The 22,963-nt window shown below is 40.9% G+C and overlaps 1 protein-coding gene across 1 annotated transcript in view; it reads right to left on the reverse strand.

Annotated features, from left to right (window-relative positions):
* The window catches only part of LOC124284177 (delphilin-like), a 40,611-nt gene extending 17,864 nt beyond the window's left edge, over positions 1-22,747 (reverse strand). Inside the window, exons 1-8 of the mRNA XM_046720238.1 lie at positions 22,737-22,747; positions 21,989-22,059; positions 14,167-14,315; positions 9,815-9,865; positions 8,309-8,453; positions 4,385-4,530; positions 3,399-3,494; positions 202-236 (exon numbers count right to left, since the gene is read on the reverse strand). Of these exons, the coding sequence (XP_046576194.1) occupies positions 202-236; positions 3,399-3,494; positions 4,385-4,530; positions 8,309-8,453; positions 9,815-9,865; positions 14,167-14,315; positions 21,989-22,011 (645 nt within the window). The 5' untranslated portion in view covers positions 22,012-22,059; positions 22,737-22,747. The remainder of the gene's footprint in view (positions 1-201; positions 237-3,398; positions 3,495-4,384; positions 4,531-8,308; positions 8,454-9,814; positions 9,866-14,166; positions 14,316-21,988; positions 22,060-22,736) is intronic.
* Positions 22,748-22,963: the final 216 nt, after the last annotated feature.

Here is a 22,963-nt window from a genome sequence, read left to right on the forward strand (position 1 = left end):
ACTGTTATACTTCATCTATGAGATATAGGCAATATAACCCTGGAGCAGAGGGTTTTCGCTGCGAATAGCTGCACTTCTGCTGATGCTGCGTTAAGGTCACTCTTTCAACGATGAATTTGGAATTGAAAGTTTGAATATCATACTTGTAGTCCTGATTTTTTATGACAGTGTTTTGGAAGAACTGAATGATATATGTCTTACCAATTCCTCCTGACGATGATGGACTTTCCCAGACCCTGGAACAAGAATAAGCACACTACACTAAGTGGTGGAATTTCTTGAGGAGCTAGAGGGTTGATGAGACAGAACACTACACTAAGTGGTGGAACTTCTTGAGGAACTAGAGGGTTGATGAGACAGAACACTACACTAAGTGGTGGAACTTCTTGAGGAACTAGAGGGTTGATGAGACAGAACACTACACTAAGTGGTGGAACTTCTTGAGGAACTAGAGGGTTGATGAGACAGAACACTACACTAAGTGGTGGAACTTCTTGAGGAATGAGAGGGTTGATGTGACAGAACACTACACTAAGTGGTGGAACTTCTTGAGGAACTAGAGGGTTGATGAGACAGAACACTACACTAAGTGGTGGAACTTCTTGAGGAACTAGAGGTTTGATGAGACAGAACACTACACTAAGTGGTGGAACTTCTTGAGGAACTAGAGGGTTGATGAGACAGAACACTACACTAAGTGGTGGAACTTCTTGAGGAACTAAAGGGTTGATGAGACAACACTACACTAAGTGGTGGAACTTCTTGAGGAACTAGAGGGTTGATGAGACAGAACACTACACTAAGTGGTGGAACTTCTTGAGGAACTAGAGGGTTGATGAGACAGAACACTACACTAAGTGGTGGAACTTCTTGAGGAACTAGAGGGTTGATGAGACAGAACACTACACTAAGTGGTGGAACTTCTTGAGGAACTAGAGGGTTGATGAGACAACACTACACTAAGTGGTGGAACTTCTTGAGGAACTAGAGGGTTGATGAGACAGAACACTACACTAAGTGGTGGAACTTCTTGAGGAACTAGAGGGTTGATGAGACAGAACACTACACTAAGTGGTGGAACTTCTTGAGGAACTAGAGGGTTGATGAGACAGAACGCTACACTAAGTGGTGGAACTTCTTGAGGAACTAGAGGGTTGATGAGACAGAACACTACACTAAGTGGTGGAACTTCTTGAGGAACTAGAGGGTTGATGAGACAGAACACTACACTAAGTGGTGGAACTTCTTGAGGAACTAGAGGGTTGATGAGACAGAACACTACACTAAGTGGTGGAACTTCTTGAGGAACTAGAGGGTTGATGAGACAACACTACACTAAGTGGTGGAACTTCTTGAGGAACTAGAGGGTTGATGAGACAGAACACTACACTAAGTGGTGGAACTTCTTGAGGAACTAGAGGGTTTATGAGACAGAACACTACACTAAGTGGTGGAACTTCTTGAGGAACTAGAGGGTTGATGAGACAGAACACTACACTAAGTGGTGGAACTTCTTGAGGAACTAGAGGGTTGATGAGACAGAACACTACACTAAGTGGTGGAACTTCTTGAGGAACTAGAGGGTTGATGAGACAACACTACACTAAGTGGTGGAACTCTTGAGGAACTAGAGGGTTGATGAGACAGAACACTACACTAAGTGGTGGAACTTCTTGAGGAACTAGAGGGTTGATGAGACAACACTACACTAAGTGGTGGAACTTCTTGAGGAACTAGAGGGTTGATGAGACAGAACACTACACTAAGTGGTGGAACTTCTTGAGGAACTAGAGGGTTGATGAGACAACACTACACTAAGTGGTGGAACTTCTTGAGGAACTAGAGGGTTTATGAGACAGAACACTACACTAAGTGGTGGAACTTCTTGAGGAACTAGAGGGTTGATGAGACAGAACACTACACTAAGTGGTGGAACATCTTGAGGAATCACAAGGTCTAGGAAACCAAAATGTCAGCTGCTGCAGAAAAAGGGATCCATCATTTAAAATCTCAGGGTTGGGCTTTTTAGTTGACTTTTCATTAGACTGTCCTAGGAAGCAGGTGACTGGACAGTGAGGGCATTGGAAGATGACTGGCATCTTTGATAGACCTTTTACTAATTTGGCAGTTGCGTTTTGATGGGGCTCAACAGTCATGATTAGGGAACTACTTAAATAGACATGGTTGCCATTTGTCCATATGGTTTGATTAGACCATATGGCCATGGTCTGATGGTACTTAATATATCTGCGGGTTGTATGGCCACATTTACAGTTGGTCCATATAGCCATGGTTTGAAAGGAACTAATGAACACAGCACTTCAAGACCATTGTTGGACACATCTGTGAAGCTGCTATCTAAATGGTGGTTACTGGATTTACAACTTTGTCAAACATCATCTTGGACCATGAAAATGAAGGCAACTGATTGACTGGAGGACAATGAGAAACTTGCTTGCTTGGAGTGTCATGTGAATGTAATGCTGGCAATACCGTATCCCAGCTTTCAGCCTGCCTGTTTATTTCAGAAAACAATCAACTTGGTGACCTCAGGAGTGAATGAGGTTTTACTCTGTTCTCATGAGTATTGCTGCAATGTGTGAATAATGACACAAGTTAAGGCTTGACCTGTTTCTACCACATCCAGAGACCCTTTTCTTCCATGTCAGGAACAGAGCTGCATGGTCTGCTCTTTTGTCAGGATTCTGGTTTAAGCACTACCATTTTCTGCAGGTGCTTGTAGCAGTTTTTACTTCTGATGATGATGATGATGACAGATGTGCTCTGTCCATTAACTGGGGAGGGGAACGGTGGGGTAGCCTAGTGGATAAAGCATTTGTGCGTCATGCCGAAGACCCGAGTTCGATTCCCCACATAGGAACAACATGTGAAGCCCATTCCTGGTGTTCCCTACCATGATATTGCTGGAATATTGCTAAAAGTAGCGTAAAACTAGATGTACAATGTTCAGTTGCATAGTGACCCATGTGCCTGGACACTTCTTTTCATAAGTGTTTTCTTTGAGTGTCATCAAAATTATATGCAAGCAGTATCAATGAGGTTTGGCATGAATGAAATACTATTGATATTGGTATTACAACTCTGCAACATAAATCTTAATTGATGATATCTGAAATATTTGTGCGGTGATGATGGAGTAATTAGTTCCAGTATATACAGAACAAATGACAAAGGAACACACACTCATAATCAAATCCAGTGCAACACACAGATACATGCTGTGAAGACAAGAAATTCAGCTAACAAAATATGTTGTGCACTTAAACACAACAACGTGAGAGACTGCAGAAACAACAACGTGAGAGACTGCAGAAACAACAACGTGAGAGACTGCAGAAACAACAACGTGAGAGACTGCAGAAACAACACCTAGCTACCGATCTCAATCTCCTCCTGAACTGCAAGGTCATCATGAAGGTCATCGTCAGGTGGACCAATGTAGGAATCCATTGCTGAGTCAGAAATCTGACTGGCTGATTGAGGAGGGTCAGAAAACAAACCAATCTGATTGACACAATCCATTACTAAGTTAGACTGACTGGCTGATTGAAAATGGTTACAAAACAAACCAGTTTGAATGAAACAATCCATCACAAAGTCAGAATTCTGACTGGCTGATTGAGTGGGGTCACAAAACAAATATGATTGACACAATCTATCAAAAATCCATGGACTCAGAAGGGTTAGGACAAAAACCAGTTTGAGTGACATCCATGATACATCTGCTGACACACTTCCACATGACATCACCAACCATATCATGTCTAGTAGATTACCAGGTTGCAATTCATCTATTTCTCTCAGGATTTATTCTTTGGAGCATATTTTGATCATTTATTTCTAGACAGACTAGAGGTCCTTGCTGAAGACATTATTAGATTTCACCCATTTACAAGTAAAAAATCTTTGACTCACGACTGAGCCAAATCAAGAAAATCATCTCAATCAGAATGTGCCAGTCATGATAAAATACCCTTGCTATTATTACAATCAATCAAGACAAGAATGAAGGCGTATGGGTGAAAATCTAACGAATAACTCAACATGGCCTCAGTTCAGTCATAAATTGCCCAAGATTATAAAATTTCCTATCCTGACACATTACGACATATCATGGAGATTTTTACATAGAAATATTTTTTCAAAATATTCATTATAACATCATTTATGGATACAGGCTATTCAACATATATATATCCTCTACTCTAAGCCATAAAAGTTTTCTTTGCATTCTTTTAACATAACACTGATAATTTCTGCAATCAAGGAAACGTTACAATGTTTCAGTAGAGACTCATTCCCTGACATCAACACCATTGGAAATTAAATCTTAAACTCCGGCAATAGAAATGTTGGAACTTACTTATGTACTGCTGTCGGAAGTCAAGTCTGCGTTTGACAATATCTTGGTGCGACGTTGTCAGCAATGGCAGGATAAACTTCCACAATGTCTTTTTGGATGGCGTGTCCAGCATCTCCTCCAGCTCATTCAGCAGAGCCTTCACATCTCTATAGAACAAGGGTACATTGTCAAACAGGGCTCGGGACTTTTGTACCACTGATTATTTAATCATACATTATCATACAAATTGCGTGTTGCTTGTTTTCCTTGGGCATTCAATGTATTTTTACTCCATTGCATCTTTTCCATTCAGTATTCATAGACATATTCTAAAAATAATTCTGCTCAAAAAACTTTTGATCAATATCTGTATCAATGTAAGTCAACTGTCATGGGGCAATGGTAACATATTCCGTGTATTAGAATCTGATTACAAGCTCATTTGGAACTGCTCAGAGGTCTTACTGGTCTTATTGGGTGCAACTGAAACTCCTGACATGTATCCAAATTACAGGACCTTCAGGCAAGGAGAATTATAATATTCTTTGCCACAGGAATTTTCTACTACCTTTTGGCCTAAAGGTGAGGATAACTTTTCATTTCAGTCGGCTTTAATTGATTATATAAAACATTTCCTTCAAATTCAAATCCTTGATCTTTCAGTCACTGGGGGTAATTTGTTATTGAGTCAATGATCTCCCATCCACCCCAGATCTGCCACAAATGTGGAGTGTACAGTTTTGGGGAACAACAGCTGAATCTCATGACAGGGCACGATTTAAAAGATGTTAATCTACTTGCACCAGGTGCAACCTAAGATAAAAACCTAGTTGCACAAACCAAATTCCAGCTGCACTGCTTTATATGCTATTGAATTATTTAGATGTTTTATTTAGAAGCTTACCCACTCAAAAACTGACTTGCACCTGGTGCAAGTTAGACTCATATCTAGGTTGCACTTTGTAATATTGGATTGCACCAGTGCAAGTAACAAAGCACTAAATCGAGCCCTGCATGGTAATAACTATAATCACACCCACTTGATCATGAAATGCCTTAATGAAGTGTTTTATTAACCGACCTTGGTGAGTGATGTGTTTATAAAAAACTAATTAAAATAAAAAATAAAGAAAAAAACCCAACAACAACCCCCAAATAAAACCTGTAGGATGTATACACCAATCATTCAGGACATCACCCAAACCAAACTTGAACCACAGTATTGTTTTGAAACCAATTTGCTCTACATCCGAGCCAAAAAAGGTCAGATTTCTTCTTTCATGGCTCCTTAGAGATGCAAGGTTTTGACGAAGTTATGATGAATGTCTTCCCTGAGAAATGATGACCAGATTAAGGTCATACAAACAGACCAACATGTGGGAATATCGTCAGCCATGTTGGTCCAGGAATACCATCTCCACAGAGACAGAACACACAATAGAAGTTACTGCACTGTAAACAATCTCGCCCAACACTGGGAGTTGTGTTGCAACACAGTGCAAGCAGACCTGTCGGTGCTGTCAACATGTGGGAGATATAGCTATTGATCACAGAGGGATGTGGGCTAACACTCTATACAGGTGTCACTACATATAGGAGTTATTAATGGCAAAGGTCAGACCATGGATGCAACTTTTATTGGTGAAACATTTGGTCAGTAAGTTGCAATGATTAAAAATACTCATTTAAATGCCTTTAAAGGGTGTTTTAGTGGTTTGAGATTTCATCAGATCAGTACGTGGAATAATGAAAAAAAGAAGAAGAAAAAAAACCCCAAAAACGCTTTCTGTAACGGATCTGTAAATAATAATAGGACATTGAGACTGGTGTTTCTGTATTGTTTTTAAGCATTAAAAAATGCACTTGTATCTTATTTCAGTTTATGTCAAATAGTTTCAATGACCTTTGATATCAAAATGTTTTATTCTAGTGGTTTGGCAGTATAAAACTTCATCAATACTTATAGTATCTGGTGTAACTGATATTTATTTATTAAACTATCTTTAATTTTAAGATTTCAGTTTAAGATTCACTGAAACCAAGCAATTTATCTAATATTGTAAGATTTCAGTTTCTGTGAACCAAGAAGAAAGATTTGTTTGTTTCTTGTTGTTTAATGCCAAACTCAGCAGTGCTCCAGCTATATGACAGTGGGCTGTAAACAACTGAGTCAGGACCAGACAATCCAGTGATTGACATCATGAACATTGATCTGCACAGTTGGGAATCAATGATATTCATCCACTAGTCAGTGAGCCTGACCACCCAATCCCATTAGTTGCCTCTCAGTCTTTTGACCAGCATGGACCGCCTGATTATGGTGTAGTGGTTTACCATTGCAAATTCCATACGAGTTACCGGAAGGAGGCAGGTTCGATCCCGAACGCATCACACCAAAAAGACGCCTTAAAATATGGTACTTATTTGGTCCCTGCCTGGCGCTCAGCATTAATGGGTACAACAAGGACTGGTTGGCTTTGAGTCAGTATAATGTGTCTGAGTGGGGTATTCATGCTTCACCGCGGCATGGTATCTCAGTGGGCTAGCACTATAAAACCAGCTTAAGTCTGGGCTAAGTACAAGCAGCCACACATACAATCAATGATATTCATGCACCTAGTCATATGAGCCAAATATTCTCAATCCCACGTAAAACCCTCACCTCACCTCACCTTTGACCAGCATGGGTTGCTGAATAATACTACTATAATAATGTGTCTACTTATACTGCACTACTTCAATACACCAGTTGTATGCTCAGTGTGCTTACATAATTGTATGGTCGAACCAAAAAGAAAGAAACTGGTAATCAAACTGATACAGAAATTGAAAAAGAAACTTGAAAGCAACTCTAATTCAATATGGCGCTGACGAAGAAAAGTCTGTGTCTAGCTTTATGTTTCCAGTTTTGGCAGATAATTGCCTTCAGTTTGCCGGAACATTTAATGAGATAGATATGATGCTGAAGATATACATGTTGCCAACATGTTGTTCCATGCTAATGAGTGTTATTACCCATGTGGAATATTGAAACCAGTTCTTTGAAGACAGAATTATTCACACAGAGAAAGACAAGAATGTGAGATACTTATTCAAGAGTTCGTAAGTTTGTTTATCTTAATTGTGCATCTCATTTACACTGGGATTGCAATTTGTTTTTGAAGGTACCTCTACCCAAACTTACAAAATGTCTATACTGTAAAACTGGCATTCATTATTATTCTATCAAAGGCAACATTTTTCATTTTATATGCATGGGCACAATGTGTGAAGCCCATTTCTGGTGTCCCCTGCCGTGATATTGCTGGAATATTGCTAAAAGCGGCGTAAAACTAAACTCAGTCAGTCAGTCAGTCATTTTATATGGTTGTTAGGATATTCCTACAACAAATCTGAAATCATCAATAATATTCACTAAACTTTTGAGCATAATTTGTCCATGTGTCAACTTTCTTTCTTTTCTTTCTTTGACATTTAATACTGCATGCAGCAACATATTTCAGTAATACTTCAAATATGGTTAGTACTGACTGACTGACTGAGTTTTGGTTTTACGCCGCTTTTAGCAATATTCCAGCAACATCACGGCGGGGGACACCAGAAATGGGCTTCACACATTGTACCCAAGTGGGGATTCGAACCCGGGTCTTCGGCGTGACGAAAATATGGTTAGTAGATAAAGGAAGTAACTCTTTAACTTGTCCAACTCCAGAAGACTGGGAACAAATAAACCTTTTATAGTGTTCAAATTGCTCTAAAAATCTAACACCAAGCAACCATCCCTTCTGTAAATGTGTTTTCCTATTTGAGTTGACGGACCAAACTTTTTTTCAGAGATCAAACTAAAACAAGAAGGAACCAAACCTAAAATCCTTCTGCCAAGATGAAAAATTTATTGATTTAATCAAGAATACTTGTGGATGTAATTAATCTGTGATTTCCCACCTGTTGTCTTCATACATATGGAGGGAGCGCTTGATCTGTATCCGCTCCTGTGATGTGAGCAGGAACTCGATCTGCTGCTGGAAGGAAGCGGGCAGACGGGCAGACGTCCCGATGTGGGTCTCCCACCCAGCCTGCTGGAGACCATCTGACAAAACATTGCATTGTGGGATAACAAGTACAAGATACCATTTACATGAAGAGTCTTGCACTTCTGTACTTACACCAGAATGGCATTGTTTACATACTTTCTTAATGTCAAGTGGTTTGAATCCCAGATTCTACATTGTAATGTTTCTAGGCTTGTCAGCACCACACTTGTGGTTTCACCACGGCGGTAACTATCTAAGACCCGCCGCAGTTTGGGATTTCCTCCTGCATCAAGCTGACATGATGAAATATTTTTGAAATTTCGCCAATCCAATTTCACAAACTGGTCATTATTATCGTCTCAGTCAAATTAACACTATATGAACTAAAATTAACACAATTCCTCATCAGAATTTATTGTGAAACCCTGTTGTTTACGCTGCAATCATTGGCACTGATATAATAAGGTATGTTTTGGTCACTGGATCTGAATAACTGATGAAAAGAGCTCTACCTTTAGAAATCAACAATCTTTCAGAATTACACTTTGTTAATTTCTGTAATTGCATTTTATGGACTTACAACAACAAATAATGAAAAAAGACATGGACAAGAAATTGCCAAGAAGGATTAATATTTGAACATGTACAAGTGTTTGACCTTAAAATCATTTTGTCTCCCTCTACGTAAATAGAAGTCAGTTGCAAAAATGGATGACTCAGCAGTCCAAGGAGAGGAATGTTTGATGTACAGTACAAGTCTTTTTCTGGGACCCTGCCTTCCACACAACTGCTGTTTTTATATATTAGTATGGTGATATTTCTAATAAACTCGGGTCACAGACTTCTTCTCCATTAGATTTTCTCTAAAGTTGAAAAACTCACTTTTTAATGCTCATTTTAGGCATTTATGTATTGGATCATGTGTAAGTCCAAAACTTGGAAGTGTAAAAACATAAAAGTACATAACAGGGTGCCGTTGTACAAAACAACCTTAGCACTAAGACTACCTTAAGTCTATGTTAAGGTGTGGAAGTCACCATCACCTTAGTGCTAAGATCGCTTTGTATAACGGCACCCAGATCATTTGAACATATCTGAGAATGTTCATACCACTGTTTCAAACTCAAACATTTTACATTTCCCATGGGCCAAAGATCACACTCCCAAGTCAAATTATGTCACTATAACAATATATGCAAAACAGTTGTGTGGAAAGCAGGGTCCCCAGACTTACAAGGTTAAATACAGTATATATCAAACATTCCCCTCTTGGGGATGTTGACTCATCCCTTTTGGCAGCTGATTCCTATCACTTGACTGAGAGGGAAACAAATCGATTTTTTAGTTCCATTTCTCTTTTTATGAAGCTAGCAAATTGTTTCTCATAAAAAAATGAGTAAATAAGTTTTCTCCTTACTTGCTGTCATTTGCCCATGGCCGTTTATTTTCTGCTGTGTTCGCAAAACCTCTGAAAAATAAAAGTTCCAACATGTTGACTTCATGCAATGGTAATTTTTGTAATTGAAAAACTTCTGACAGTCAGACACTCTTGAAAAAATGTTTGGAATGGAAGTCATGAAATGTTTGTGTTTTTGGATGTGGAAACGGGATGTAATTATGAAGACATGCTTGCTCGCTGATGCTGACTAAGTTACTCCACCTGACCCATGGGCTGCCTCCAAAGTTGTTCCCTAATTGTTGGAGAATATGGCAGAGACGTGGTGGATTACTCAGGGGGGCTCCACAACTCAACTGCCTTCATTCCACACATTTGCTAATTCTCTTGCTGCTGGTTTGTCTGAACCACTTAACACTTCCATGAACACAGAGGCTGTGACTGGGCTAGCTCACTCAGTCTGGCAGTTGACAGGTGGAGCACAGAAAATTATGGCTTCTCCAATGTTTTGTGAATATCTTGGGTTAACTACCATGTGTTAGACTAACAACTAGTCTCTGGAATGAACATATTTTACTGAAAAAAAAAGTTCACAGTAAAAAAAAAAAAATATAATGAAAAGGAGCCCTGAGACTTTCTTCGTGGAAATCTAGACTTGCCACATTTTCTAGACTTGCGTGGGCTTTCTTGGATATATTTGCTTCAGGGTCTGTACGAGAGACTAACCATGTGTGTAAAGAATACCTTTTGTTAATATATTGAAATTGTGGATGCTGGCATGGATAGTGCGGAGGATGGGAGTATGGAAGATGTGGACGGGTGAATGAAATGGGAGTATGGAAGATGTGGAAGGGTGAATGAAATGGGAGTATGGAAGATGTGGGAAGTGAATGGAAGATGTGGAAGGGTGAATGAAATGGGAGTATGGAAGATGTGGAAGGGTGAATGAAATGGGAGTATGGAAGATGTGGAAGGGTGAATGAAATGGGAGTATGGAAGATGTGGAAGGGTGAATGAAATGGGAGTATGGAAGATGGAAGATGTGGAATGGAAGTGAATGAATGAAATGGGAGTATGGAAGATGTGGAAGGGTGAATGAAATGGGGAGTATGGAAGATGTGGAAGTATGGAAGGGTGAATGAAATGGGAGTATGGAAGATGTGGAAATGGGGTATGGAAGATGTGAAATGAAATGGGAGTATGGAAGATGTGGAACGGGTGAATGAAATGGGAGTATGGAAGATGTGGAAGGGTGAATGAAATGGGAGTATGGAAGATGTGGAAGGGTGAATGAAATGGGAGTATGGAAGATGTGGAAGGGTGAATGAAATGGGAGTATGGAAGATGTGGAAGAATTGGAAATGGGAGTATGGAAGATGGGAATATGAATGAAATGGGAGTATGGAAGATGATTGAATGAAATGGAAGTATGGAAGATGTGGAAGGGTGAATGAAATGGGAGTATGGAAGATGTGGAAGAATTGAATGAAATGGGAGTATATGGAAGAATGAAATGGAGTATGGAAGTGAATGAAATGGGAGTATGGAAGATGTGGAAGGGTGAATGAAATGGGAGTATGGAAGATGTGGAAGGGTGAATGAAATGGGAGTATGGAAGATGTGGAAGGGTGAATGAAATGGGAGTATGGAAGATGTGGAAGGGTGAATGAAGTGGAAGATGGGATGAAATGGATATGGAAGATGTGGAAGGGTGAATGAAATGGGAGTATGGAAGATGTGGAAAAGGGTGAATGAAATGGGAGTATGGAAGATGTGGAAGGGTGAATGAAATGGGAGTATGGAAGATGTGGAAGGGTGAATGAAATGGGAGTATGGAAGATGTGGAAGGGTGAATGAAATGGGAGTATGGAAGATGTGGAAGGGTGAATGAAATGGGAGTATGGAAGATGTGGAAGGGTGAATGAAATGGGAGTATGGAAGATGTGGAAGGGTGAATGAAATGGGAGTATGGAAGATGTGGAAGGGTGAATGAAATGGGAGTATGGAAGATGTGGAAGGGTGAATGAAATGGGAGTATGGAAGATGTGGAAGGGTGAATGAAATGGGAGTATGGAAGATGTGGAAGGGTGAATGAAATGGGGAGTATGGAAGATGTGGAAGCAAATGGAAATGGAAATATGGAGAGTAGATATGGAAGATGTGGAAGGGTGAAATGGGAGTATGGAAGATGGATGAATGAAATGGGAGTATGGAAGATGGAAGGGTGAATGAAATGGGAGTATGGAAGATGTGGAAGGGTGAATGAAATGGGAGTATGGAAGATGTGGAAGGGTGAATGAAATGGGAGTATGGAAGATGGAACGGGTGAATGAAATGGGAGTATGGAAGATGTGGAAGGGTGAATGAAATGGGAGTATGGAAGATGTGGAAGGGTGAATGAAGATGGGGGTATGGGAAATGGGAGTATGGAAGATGGAAGATGTGAAGGTGAATGAAATGGGAAGTATGGAAGATGTGGAAGGAGTGAATAAGAAATGGGAGTATGGAAAATGTGGAAGTATGGAAGGAGTATGGAAGATGTGGAAAGAATGAAATGGGAAGTATGGAAGATGTGGAAGAATGAAATGGGAGTATGGAAGATGTGGAAGGAATTGAATGAAATGGGAGTATGGAAGATGGAAGTGGAATGGATGATATGAAATGGGAATTGAATGAAATGGGAGTATGGAAGATGTGGAAGAAGGGTGAATGAAATGGGAGTATGGAAGATGTGGAAGGGTGAATGAAATGGGAGTATGGAAGATGTGGAAGGGTGAATGAAATGGGAGTATATGGAAGATGTGGAAGGGGTGAATAGAAATGGAAGGCATGGAAGAGATGTATGGAAGGGGGAATGAAATGGGAGTATGGAAGATGTGGAAGGTGAATGAAATGGGAAGTATGGAAGATGTGGAAGGGTGAGATGAAAGTATGGAGATACATGGAGGAAGATGTGGAAGGGTGAATAGAGATAGGAATATGGAAGATGGAGCAGGTGGAAGTTGAATGGGAGTATGGAAGATGTAGGAAGGGAATAGATGGAAGGAGGAGATGGGAAGAATGTGGAAAGGGTAGAATGAAATGGGAGTATGGAAGATGTGGAAGGGTGAATGAAATGGGAATATGGAAGATGGAACGGGTGAATGAAATGGGAGTATGGAAGATGTGGAAGGGTGAATGAAATGCACTGACTGGTGTATATGTGTGAAGACCACCAAGCATTGGGATGGGAAGCCTGACAGTGGAGTTACACATATTTTTAAGTCAACCACAGTGGGTATTGGTTGGGTAGGACACAAGGTGTTCCCCAAGCAGTGTGTATCGGTTAGGCAGGACACAAGGAGTTCCCCCAGCAGTGTGTATTGGTTAGGCAGGACACAAGGAGTTCCCCCAGCAGTGTGTATTGGTTGGGTAGGACACCAAAAGACACCCCCAGGAGTGTGTATTGGTTGGGTAGGACACAAGGAGATCCCCCAGCAGTGTGTATTGGTTAGGTAGGACACAAGGAGTTCCCCCAGCAGGGTGTATTGGTTGTATAGGACACAAAAGGACACCCCTCAGGGGTGTGTATTTGTTGGATGGGACACAAGGAGTTCCTCAGCAGTGTGTATTGGTTGGGTAGGACACAAGGAGTTTCCCCAGCAGTGTGTATTGGTTGGGTAGGACACCAAAAGACACCCCCCAGGAGTGTGTATTGGTTTGGTAGGACACAAGGAGTTTCCCCAGCAGTGTGTATTGGTTGGGTAGGACACCAAAAGACACCCCCCAGGAGTGTGTATTGGTTTGGTAGGACACAAGGAGATCACCCAGCAGGGTGTATTGGTTGGGTAGGACACCAAAAGACTCCCCCCAGGAGTGTGTATTGGTTAGGTAGGACACAAGGAGTTCCCCCAGCAGGGTGTATTGGTTGTATAGGACACAAAAGGACACCCCTCAGGAGTGTGTATTGGTTGTATAGGACACAAGGAGATCCCCCAGCAGTGTGTTTTGGTTAGGTAGGACACAAGGAGTTCCCCCAGCAGGGTGTATTGGTTGTATAGGACACAAAAGGACACCCCTCAGGAGTGTGTATTTGTTGGATGGGACACAAGGAGTTCCTCAGCAGTGTGTATTGGTTGGGTAGGACACAAGGAGTTTCCCCAGCAGTGTGTATTGGTTGGGTAGGACACAAGGAGCTCCCCCAGCAGTGTGTATTCGTTGTGTAGGACACAGGGAGCTCCCCCCAGCAGTGCATATTGGTTGGACAGGGTACACTATCTCAAACAAATGAAGGACTTATATGGCAGGGTACACAAACTCAGCCAGCAGTTGGTATTGGTTGAACTTGGCATACAAACTCAGCCGCAGGTATGTGTTGGGCATTGTAAACTCACCCAGCAGGATGTGTTGAGGCAGACTGATTCGGTGAATACAGAACTCCTGATGTTGAGGAGGCAGACGGGCGATCACAAACATCCACAAAGTCCTCTTTGATGGTGTGTCCAGAATTTCAGACAGACTTGTTTCAAGCTCCACCACATCTCTGAGTAAACACAACATAAAAGATACAATAAATGACAAAGAACCCTTATTATACAAGACACATGATACAGCAGCATGGCACTATCTCCAATCAAACATAAATAGGCTTCCTTGAGCAGAACATACAATTACCAACATAAATATATCTCTTATTTGAAAAATAGGAATAAGTACTATTAATTATTTTGACACTACAACATTCAGTTTGAAAACATAAAGATACACAATTAGTAACTGTCAGATCGCTTATATCACAATACACAGAGACAGACAGCAGTGTGCATTGGTTGGGTAATACACAAGGAGTTCCCCAAGCAGTGTGTATTGGTTGGGTAGGACACAAGGAGCTCCCCAGTAGTGTGTATTGGTTGGGTAGGACACAAGGAGCTCCCCTAGCAGTGTGTATTGGTTGGGTAGGACACAAGGAGCTCCCCATCAGTGTGTATTGGTTGGGTAGGACACAAGGAGCTCCCCCTAGCAGTGTGTATTGGTTGGGTAGGAATCAAGGAACTACCCCAGCAGTGTGTATTAGTTGGGTAGGACACAAGGAGATCCCCAGCAGTGTGTATTGGTTGGGTAGGACACAAGGATGTGAAACAATGATCCATTATGATTCTTCGAGCAAAGAGAATACCCACAGCTTTATCAAGCTATTTAATACAAACTATTAATTGTAATCTGTTATTTATGATACAGTTTCATCTCTAGCATGGACACATTAGGGAATGAAGGTTTTGGTTTGAATATATGTAGATACAAACTGATCAATACTCTCAAACACATAACATTTTGAAGAGAATTGACTTGTTGCCTAGTAGGACAATAATGTAAAAACATTGGGCAGGTTTGGTGAGTGGGTTGGAGAGTGGTTGACTGAATCCTTGAATGGTTGACTGGGTAAGTGGCTTTGTGTTTGAGTGAGTGGTTGATTAAATGATTGATTAAATGGTTAATAGAGTGGGTGGTTGACTGGTTGGTTGGTTGGTTGGTTTAGAGAATGTGAGTAAGCAAGCAAATGGTTGAGTGATGATCAATGATTGGTTGGTTGGTTGAGTGAGTGAGTGAATGAGTGAGTGAGACAGGGATTTAGATTTTCTAACTAAGTGGCTTTGGCTTGCAAATTTGGAAAAACAATGTGTTTTTGCTCACAACAAGATTTTCATATTTTTTCATAAAGTTTTAGAAGTTAGGGCACTTGTAATTTAAATTTGATACTTTTATATCAGTTGCTGCGCAGACTTGGAGCCTCGGAGATTGTCTAGATAAATCCCTGTGAGTACATGAGTGATTGGTCGGTTGTTGTAATGGGTGAGTGAGTGATTGGTCGGTTGTTGTAATGGGTGAGTGAGTGATTGGTCGGTTGTTGTAATGGGTGAGTGAGTGATTGGTCGGTTATTGTAATGGGTGAGTGTGTGATTGGTCGGTTGTTGTAATGGGTGAGTGAGTGATTGGTCGGTTGTTGTAATGGGTGAGTGAGTGATTGGTCGGTTGTTGTAATGGGTGAGAGTGATTGGTCGGTTGTTGTAATGGGTGAGACAGTGATTGGTTGGGTGAGTGAGTGTAGAGTGAGTTGGTGACTGATTGAGTGAGTTAGTGGAACATTATTTACACACTATATATATTGTAACCACCCTACGAAATGAACCCACTATTTCAAGCCAACACTTTATCCAGCAGTCTACCCACTGCCCCAAATCGCAGTGGAATCTCCTGACCACAGCCGATATACCACAAATACTTATCTGCATCCCTCCAGCTCTACATTTGAAAACAAGGCAGATGTGCTTAGCTCCACGGTGCAGTGAAGAGGTGGAAACAGTTAAGCATGTGAGAGATACACCGTAACAAGTCGTAGAGTACTCCACCGGCTGTCAGGAAGGTTCACCAGCAGTGTATGTGTGTGTGAGGCAGTGTTGGAGGGAGGTACCTACAGTCAATGGGAACACTTGGTAGGAGTCAGTGTGAGGGAAGGTGAACTCAGCCCAGAGGAACAACCTGACTCAGGCCTACTGTAATGCTTTAGTTGCCTTGGTGACAAGTGTGGAGCTTACTATGTGGTAAGTGTGAGTGTTGTACTTCCTGGGTGTCAATATTGAGTGTTGTATTTCCTGGGTGTCAATATTGAATGTTGTATTTCTTGGGTGTCAGTATTGAGTGTTGTACTTCCTGGGTGTCAATATTGAGTGTTGTATTTCCTGGGTGTCAATATTGAATGTTGTATTTCTTGGGTGTCAGTATTGAGTGTTGTATTTCTTGGGTGTCAATATTGAGTGTTTATTTCTTGGGTGTCGATATTGAATGTTGTATTTCCTGGGTGTCAATATTGAGTGTTGTATTTCTTGGGTATCAATATTGAGTGTTGTATTTCTTGGGCATCAATATTGAATGTTGTATTTCTTGGGCATCAATATTGAGTGTTGTACTTCCCTGGGTGTCAATATTGAGTGTTGTACTTCCTGGGTGTCAATATTGAGTGTTGTATTTCTTGGGTGTCAATATTGAGTGTTGTATTTTTTGGGTGTCAATATTGAATGTTGTATTTCTTGGGTGTCAATATTGAGTGTTGTACTTCCTGGGTGTCAATATTGAGTGTTGTACTCCTGGGTGTCAATATTGAGTGTTGTACTTCCTGGGTGTCAATATTGAGTGTTGTACTTCCTGGGTGTCAATATTGAGTGTTGTACTTCCTGGGTGTCAATATTGAGTGTTGTACTTCTTGGGTGTCAATATTGAATGTTGTATTTCTTGGGTGTCAATATTGAATGTTGTATTTCTTGGGTGTCAATATTGAGTGTTGTATTTCTTTGTGTGTCAATATTGAGTGTTGTATTTTTGGGTGTCAATATTGAGTGTTGTATTTTTGGGCGTCAATATTGAGTGTTGTATTTCTTGGGTGTCAATATTGAGTGCTGTATTTCTTGGGTGTCAATATTGAGTGTTGTATTCCTGGGTGTCAATATTGAGTGTTGTATTTTCTTGGGTGTCAATATTGAGTGTTGTATTTTTGGGCGTCAATATTGAGTGTTGTATTCTTGGGTGTCAATATACAGTGTTGTATTTCTTTGGGGTCAATATTGAGTGTTGTATTTCTTGGGTGTCAATATTGAGTGTTGTATTTTGGGTGATATATTGAGTGTTGTATTTCTTGGGTGTCAATATTGAGTGTTGTATTCCTGGGTGTCAATATTGAGTGTTGTACTTCCTGGGTGTCAATATTGAGTGTCGTATTTTGGGTGATATATTGAGTGTTGTATTTCTTGGGTGTCAATATTGAGTGTTGTACTTCCTGGGTGTCAATATTGAGTGTTGTATTTCTTGGGTGTCAATATTGAGTGTTGTATTCCTGGGTGTCAATATTGAGTGTTGTATTTTTGGGTGTCAATATTGAGTGTTGTATTTTGGGCGTCAATATTGAGTGTTGTATTTTGGGTGTCAATATTGAGTGTTTTACATCTTGGGTGTCAATATTGAGAGTTGTATTTCTTGGGTGTCAATATTGAGTGTTGTATTTTTTGGGTGTCAATATTGAGTGTTGTATTTCTTGGGTGTCAATATTGAGTGTTGTATTTTTAGGTGTCAATATTGAGTGTTGTATTTCTTGGGTGATATATTGAGTGTTGTATTTCTTGGGTGTCAATATTGAGTGTTGTATTCCTGGGTGTCAATATTGAGTGTTGTACTTCCTCCTGTGTCAATATTGAGTGTTGTATTTTGGGTGATATATTGAGTGTTGTATTTCTTGGGTGTCAATATTGAGTGTTGTACTTCCTGGGTGTCAATATTGAGTGTTGTATTTTTGGGTGTCAATATTGAGTGTTGTATTCCTGGGTGTCAATATTGAGTGTTGTATTTCTTAGGTGTCAATATTGAGTGTTGTATTTTTTGGGCGTCAATATTGAGTGTTGTATTTCTTGGGTGTCAATATTGAGTGTTGTACTTCTTGGGTGTCAATATTGAGTGTTGTATTTCCTAGGTGTCAATATTGAGTGTTGTATTTCTTGGGTGTCAATATTGAGTGTTGTATTCTTGGGTGTCAATATTGAGTGTTGTACTTCCTGGGTGTAAATATTGAGTGTTGTATTTTTGGGTGTCAATATTGAGTGTTGTATTCCTGGGTGTCAATATTGAGTGTTGTATTTCTTGGGTGTCAATATTAGTGTTGTATTTTTTGGAAATCAATATTGAGTGTTGTATTTCTTGGATGTCAATATTGAGTGTTGTATTTCTTAGGTGTCAATATTGACACATTGTTATCATCATGTAGAAGTGTGATTCTATGTTATGTTGTATGATCCCAGGGAGTTGAGATTGATAATATGATGTGCCGTTTGACATCCAATGATTGATGGAAAAACAAAGTGCCTTTGAGCAGCTGAGCTGGATATTGGCTTTATACAAGTATTTATAATAAACTGGATTATAAGTGAATGTCATTTTGATACCAAACCATAAATCTTCTATTTTTGCTGATGATAAAAACTGGGCATGTATGTACAAGGTAGTCAGGATCATCACATTTACATCTGTATGGCTGGAGATGGTATGGCAAAATGGGGATCTATTGGATAACCCAGTGTATAGTCAGAAAATGTGTGTTCACAGATATGGCAAAATGTGTAAATTTTATTGGGCATTGGTTTGGGTATTTCATGGTTGTGTAAGTTTTGACATCACTCACATGCACACCTGCAGTGAATCCTTTTTACTCACAACCACAGTAACACCCCATCACACATGCCCACACCTGCAGTTAATCCCCATCCCTCCCGCCCACACCTGCAATAAACTCTCGCCTCCACACCCACAGAGGAAGAAAATCCTGTCACTTACGCCAATACCTACAGCAAATGCCTCCATTCACACCCACAGGTAAACCACCATCACATGCCCACACCTGCAGTTAATCCCCATGCCTCAGGTCCACGCCTGCAGTAAAATCTCACCGGCCAAACCCACAGAGGAACAAACTCACACCTGTAGTAAACACCCATCCCTCATGCAACACCTGTAGTAAACACTTGTCACCCACACCACCAGAAAATGCCTGTAACTCACACCACACCTGTGGTAAACACCCATCCCTCACACCACACCTGCCATAAACACTTGTCACCCACACCAACAGTAAATGCCTGTAACTCACACCACACCTGTGGTAAACACCCATCCCTCACACCACACCTGCCATAAACACTTGTCACCCACACCAACAGTAAATGCATGTAACTCACACCACACCTGTGGTAAACACCCATCCCTCACACCACACCTGCCATAAACACTTGTCACCCACACCACCAGTAAATGCCTGTAACTCACACCACACCTGTGGTAAACACCTATCCCTCACACCACACCTGCCATAAACACTTGTCACCCACACCACCAGTAAATGCCAGTAACTCACACCACACCTGTGGTAAACACCCATCCCTCACAACACACCTGCCATAAACACTTGTCACCCACACCAACAGTAAACGCCTGTAACTCACACCACACCTGTAGTAAACACCCATCCCTCACACCACACCTGCTATAAACACTTGTCACCCACACCACCAGTAAATGCCTGTAACTCACACCACACCTGTGGTAAACACCCATCCCTCACACCACACCTGTAGTAAACATTTGCCACCCACACAAACAGTAAATACCTGTAACTCACACCCACACCTGTAGTAAACACCCATCCCCTCACACCACACCTGCCATAAATGCTTGTCACCCACACCAACAGTAAATACCTGTAACTCACACCACACCTGTAGTAAACACCCATCTCTCACACAACACATCTGCCATAAACACTTGTCACCCACACCAACAGTAAATACCTGTAACTCACACACCACACCTGTAGTAAACACTCATTCCTCATGCCACACCTGCCATAAACACTTGTCACCCACACCAACAGTAAATATCAGTAACTCACACCGCACCTGTGGTAAACACCCATCCTCACACCACACCTGCCATAAACACTTGTCACCCACACAAACAGTAAATACCTGTAACTCACACCACACCTGTGGTAAACACCCATCCCTCACACCACACCTGCCATAAAAACTTGTCACCCACACCAACAGTAAATGCCTGTAACTCACACCACACCTGTAGTAAACACCCATCCCTCACACCACACCTGTCATAAACACGCCTTGTCACCCACGCCAACAGTAAATGCTTGTAACTCACACAACACCTGTAGTAAACACCCATCCCTCACACCACACCTGCCATAAATACGTCACCCACACCAACAGTAAATACCTGTAACTCACACCACACCTGTAGTAAACACTCCATCCCTCACACCACACCTGCCATAAATACTTGTCACCCACACAAACAGTAAATACCTGTAACTCACACCACCTGTAGTAAACACCCATCCCTCACAACACACCTGCCATAAACACTTGTCACCCACACCAACAGTAAATGCAACTCACACTCACACCTGTGGTAAACACTCCATCCCTCACACCACACCTGCCATAAACACTTGTCACCCACACCAACAGTAAATGCCTGTAACTCACACCACACCTGTAGTAAACACCCATCCTCACAACACACCTGTCATAAACACTTGTCACCCACATCAACAGTAAATACCTGTAACTCACACCTGTAGTAAACACCCATCCCTCACACCACACCTGCCATAAACACTTGTCACCCACAACGAACAGTAAATACTTGTAACTTACACCACACCTGTAGTAAACACTCCATCCCTCACAACACACCTGCCATAAACACTTTGTCACCCACACAAACAGTAAATACTTGTAACTTACACCACACCTGTAGTAAACACTCATTCCTCATGCCACACCTGCCATAAACACTTGTCACCCACACAAAGAGTAAATACCTGTAACTCACACCACACCTGTGGTAAACACCCATCCCTCACAACACACCTGCCATAAACACTTGTCACCCACACAAACAGTAAATACCTGTAACTCACACCACACCTGTAGTCAACACCCATCCCTCACACAACACCTGCCATAAACACTCTGTCACCCACACCAACAGTAAATACCTGTAACTTACACCACACCTGTAGTAAACACCCATCCCTCACAACACACCTGCCATAAACACTTGTCACACCACACAAACAGTAAATACTTGTAACTTACACCACACCTGTAGTAAACACTCATTCCTCATGCCACACCTGCCATAAACACTTGTCACCCACACAAAGAGTAAATACCTGTAACTCACACCACACCTGTGGTAAACACCCATCCCTCACACCACATCTGCCATAAAACTTGTCACCCACACCAACAGTAAATACCTGTAACTCACACCACACCTGTGGTAAACACCCATCCCTCACACCACACCTGCCATAAAAAACTTGTCACCCACACCAACAGTAAATACCTGTAACTCACACACCACACCTGTGGTAAACACCCATCCCCTCACACCACACCTGCCATAAAAACTTGTCACCCACACCAACAGTAAATACCTGTAACTCACACCACACCTGCAGTAAACACCCATCCCTCACACCACACCTGTCATAAACACTTGTCACCCACACAAACAGTAAATACCTGTAACTCACACCACACCTGTAGTAAACACCCATCCCTCACACCACACCTGTCATAAACGCTTGTCACTTACCGCGTCACTTCATAGGTCTGCATTGATCTCTTTAGGTGAGATCTCTCCTTCGATGTCAACAGAAAATCAACCTTAAAGGAAAACAAACAGCACACTATACAGCAAATGTATTCTTAATCAATTTTGATTTGAATATGATCAATTTTTAAAAAATCAACATTAACACATTAAACTGAACAATGTCACTAATTCTTAGTAGTGTTGGGAATTGGTTAAAATCTCATAATTGATGATTGGTTCATTACAACCGATCAATCATCTAAAATAATTGGTTTGCGTCATTTATCAAATGTTCCTGTTATCTTTGTTAACGCATACACACAAAAAAAAGAAAAAACATGTAGTAATTTGGGTCTTTTGCAAATAGCACAAAATCCATTGGCAAATTTTGCAAATAAAGGGTGATTAGTATGTTAGGAACACAGATTTCCTGGATTCTTTAAGATAAATTCAATCATGACTTGGAACGAGATTGTTGTGCTTATGAAATGTAAATTTAATGACACAGACAAAACCAACCTTGTATAAAATATTGTTGATGCAAACAAGTGTTCCAAAATTGGTTTGTGTTCGACTATGAGGAGAACACAATTGATTGCCAGATCGTTTAGGCACTCGCGACCAATCTTCGATTATTTTAATTAATCGGACCACCACTAATTCTTAGACATTTTTATACTTATAAAATCAAGATTGAAATGAATGAATGCAATGAATTTGAATTAAATGCTTATAGTTTCCAACCTACCCTTTGCTTGAATGTGCCCCTCTTTATCGACAAACTTCTGATCAGTCAGCCACTCTGTGGAAGCATGGCTTGAATCAGATGAATCAGTGGACAGTGAACTCAGGCTGATGGTAGGAGCTGCAAAAAGAGAGTCAGTGACAACTTTAAAATAATCACTAAATAAACTTGAATAAATAACCACATTTCTACCCTTCATTTTACTCAACATTGAAGCACATGTAGCACAG

Source organism: Haliotis rubra, unplaced genomic scaffold (assembly GCF_003918875.1).
Source record: "Haliotis rubra isolate DU_JTF1 unplaced genomic scaffold, ASM391887v1 Scf33, whole genome shotgun sequence".
Lineage (NCBI taxonomy): Eukaryota > Metazoa > Mollusca > Gastropoda > Lepetellida > Haliotidae > Haliotis > Haliotis rubra.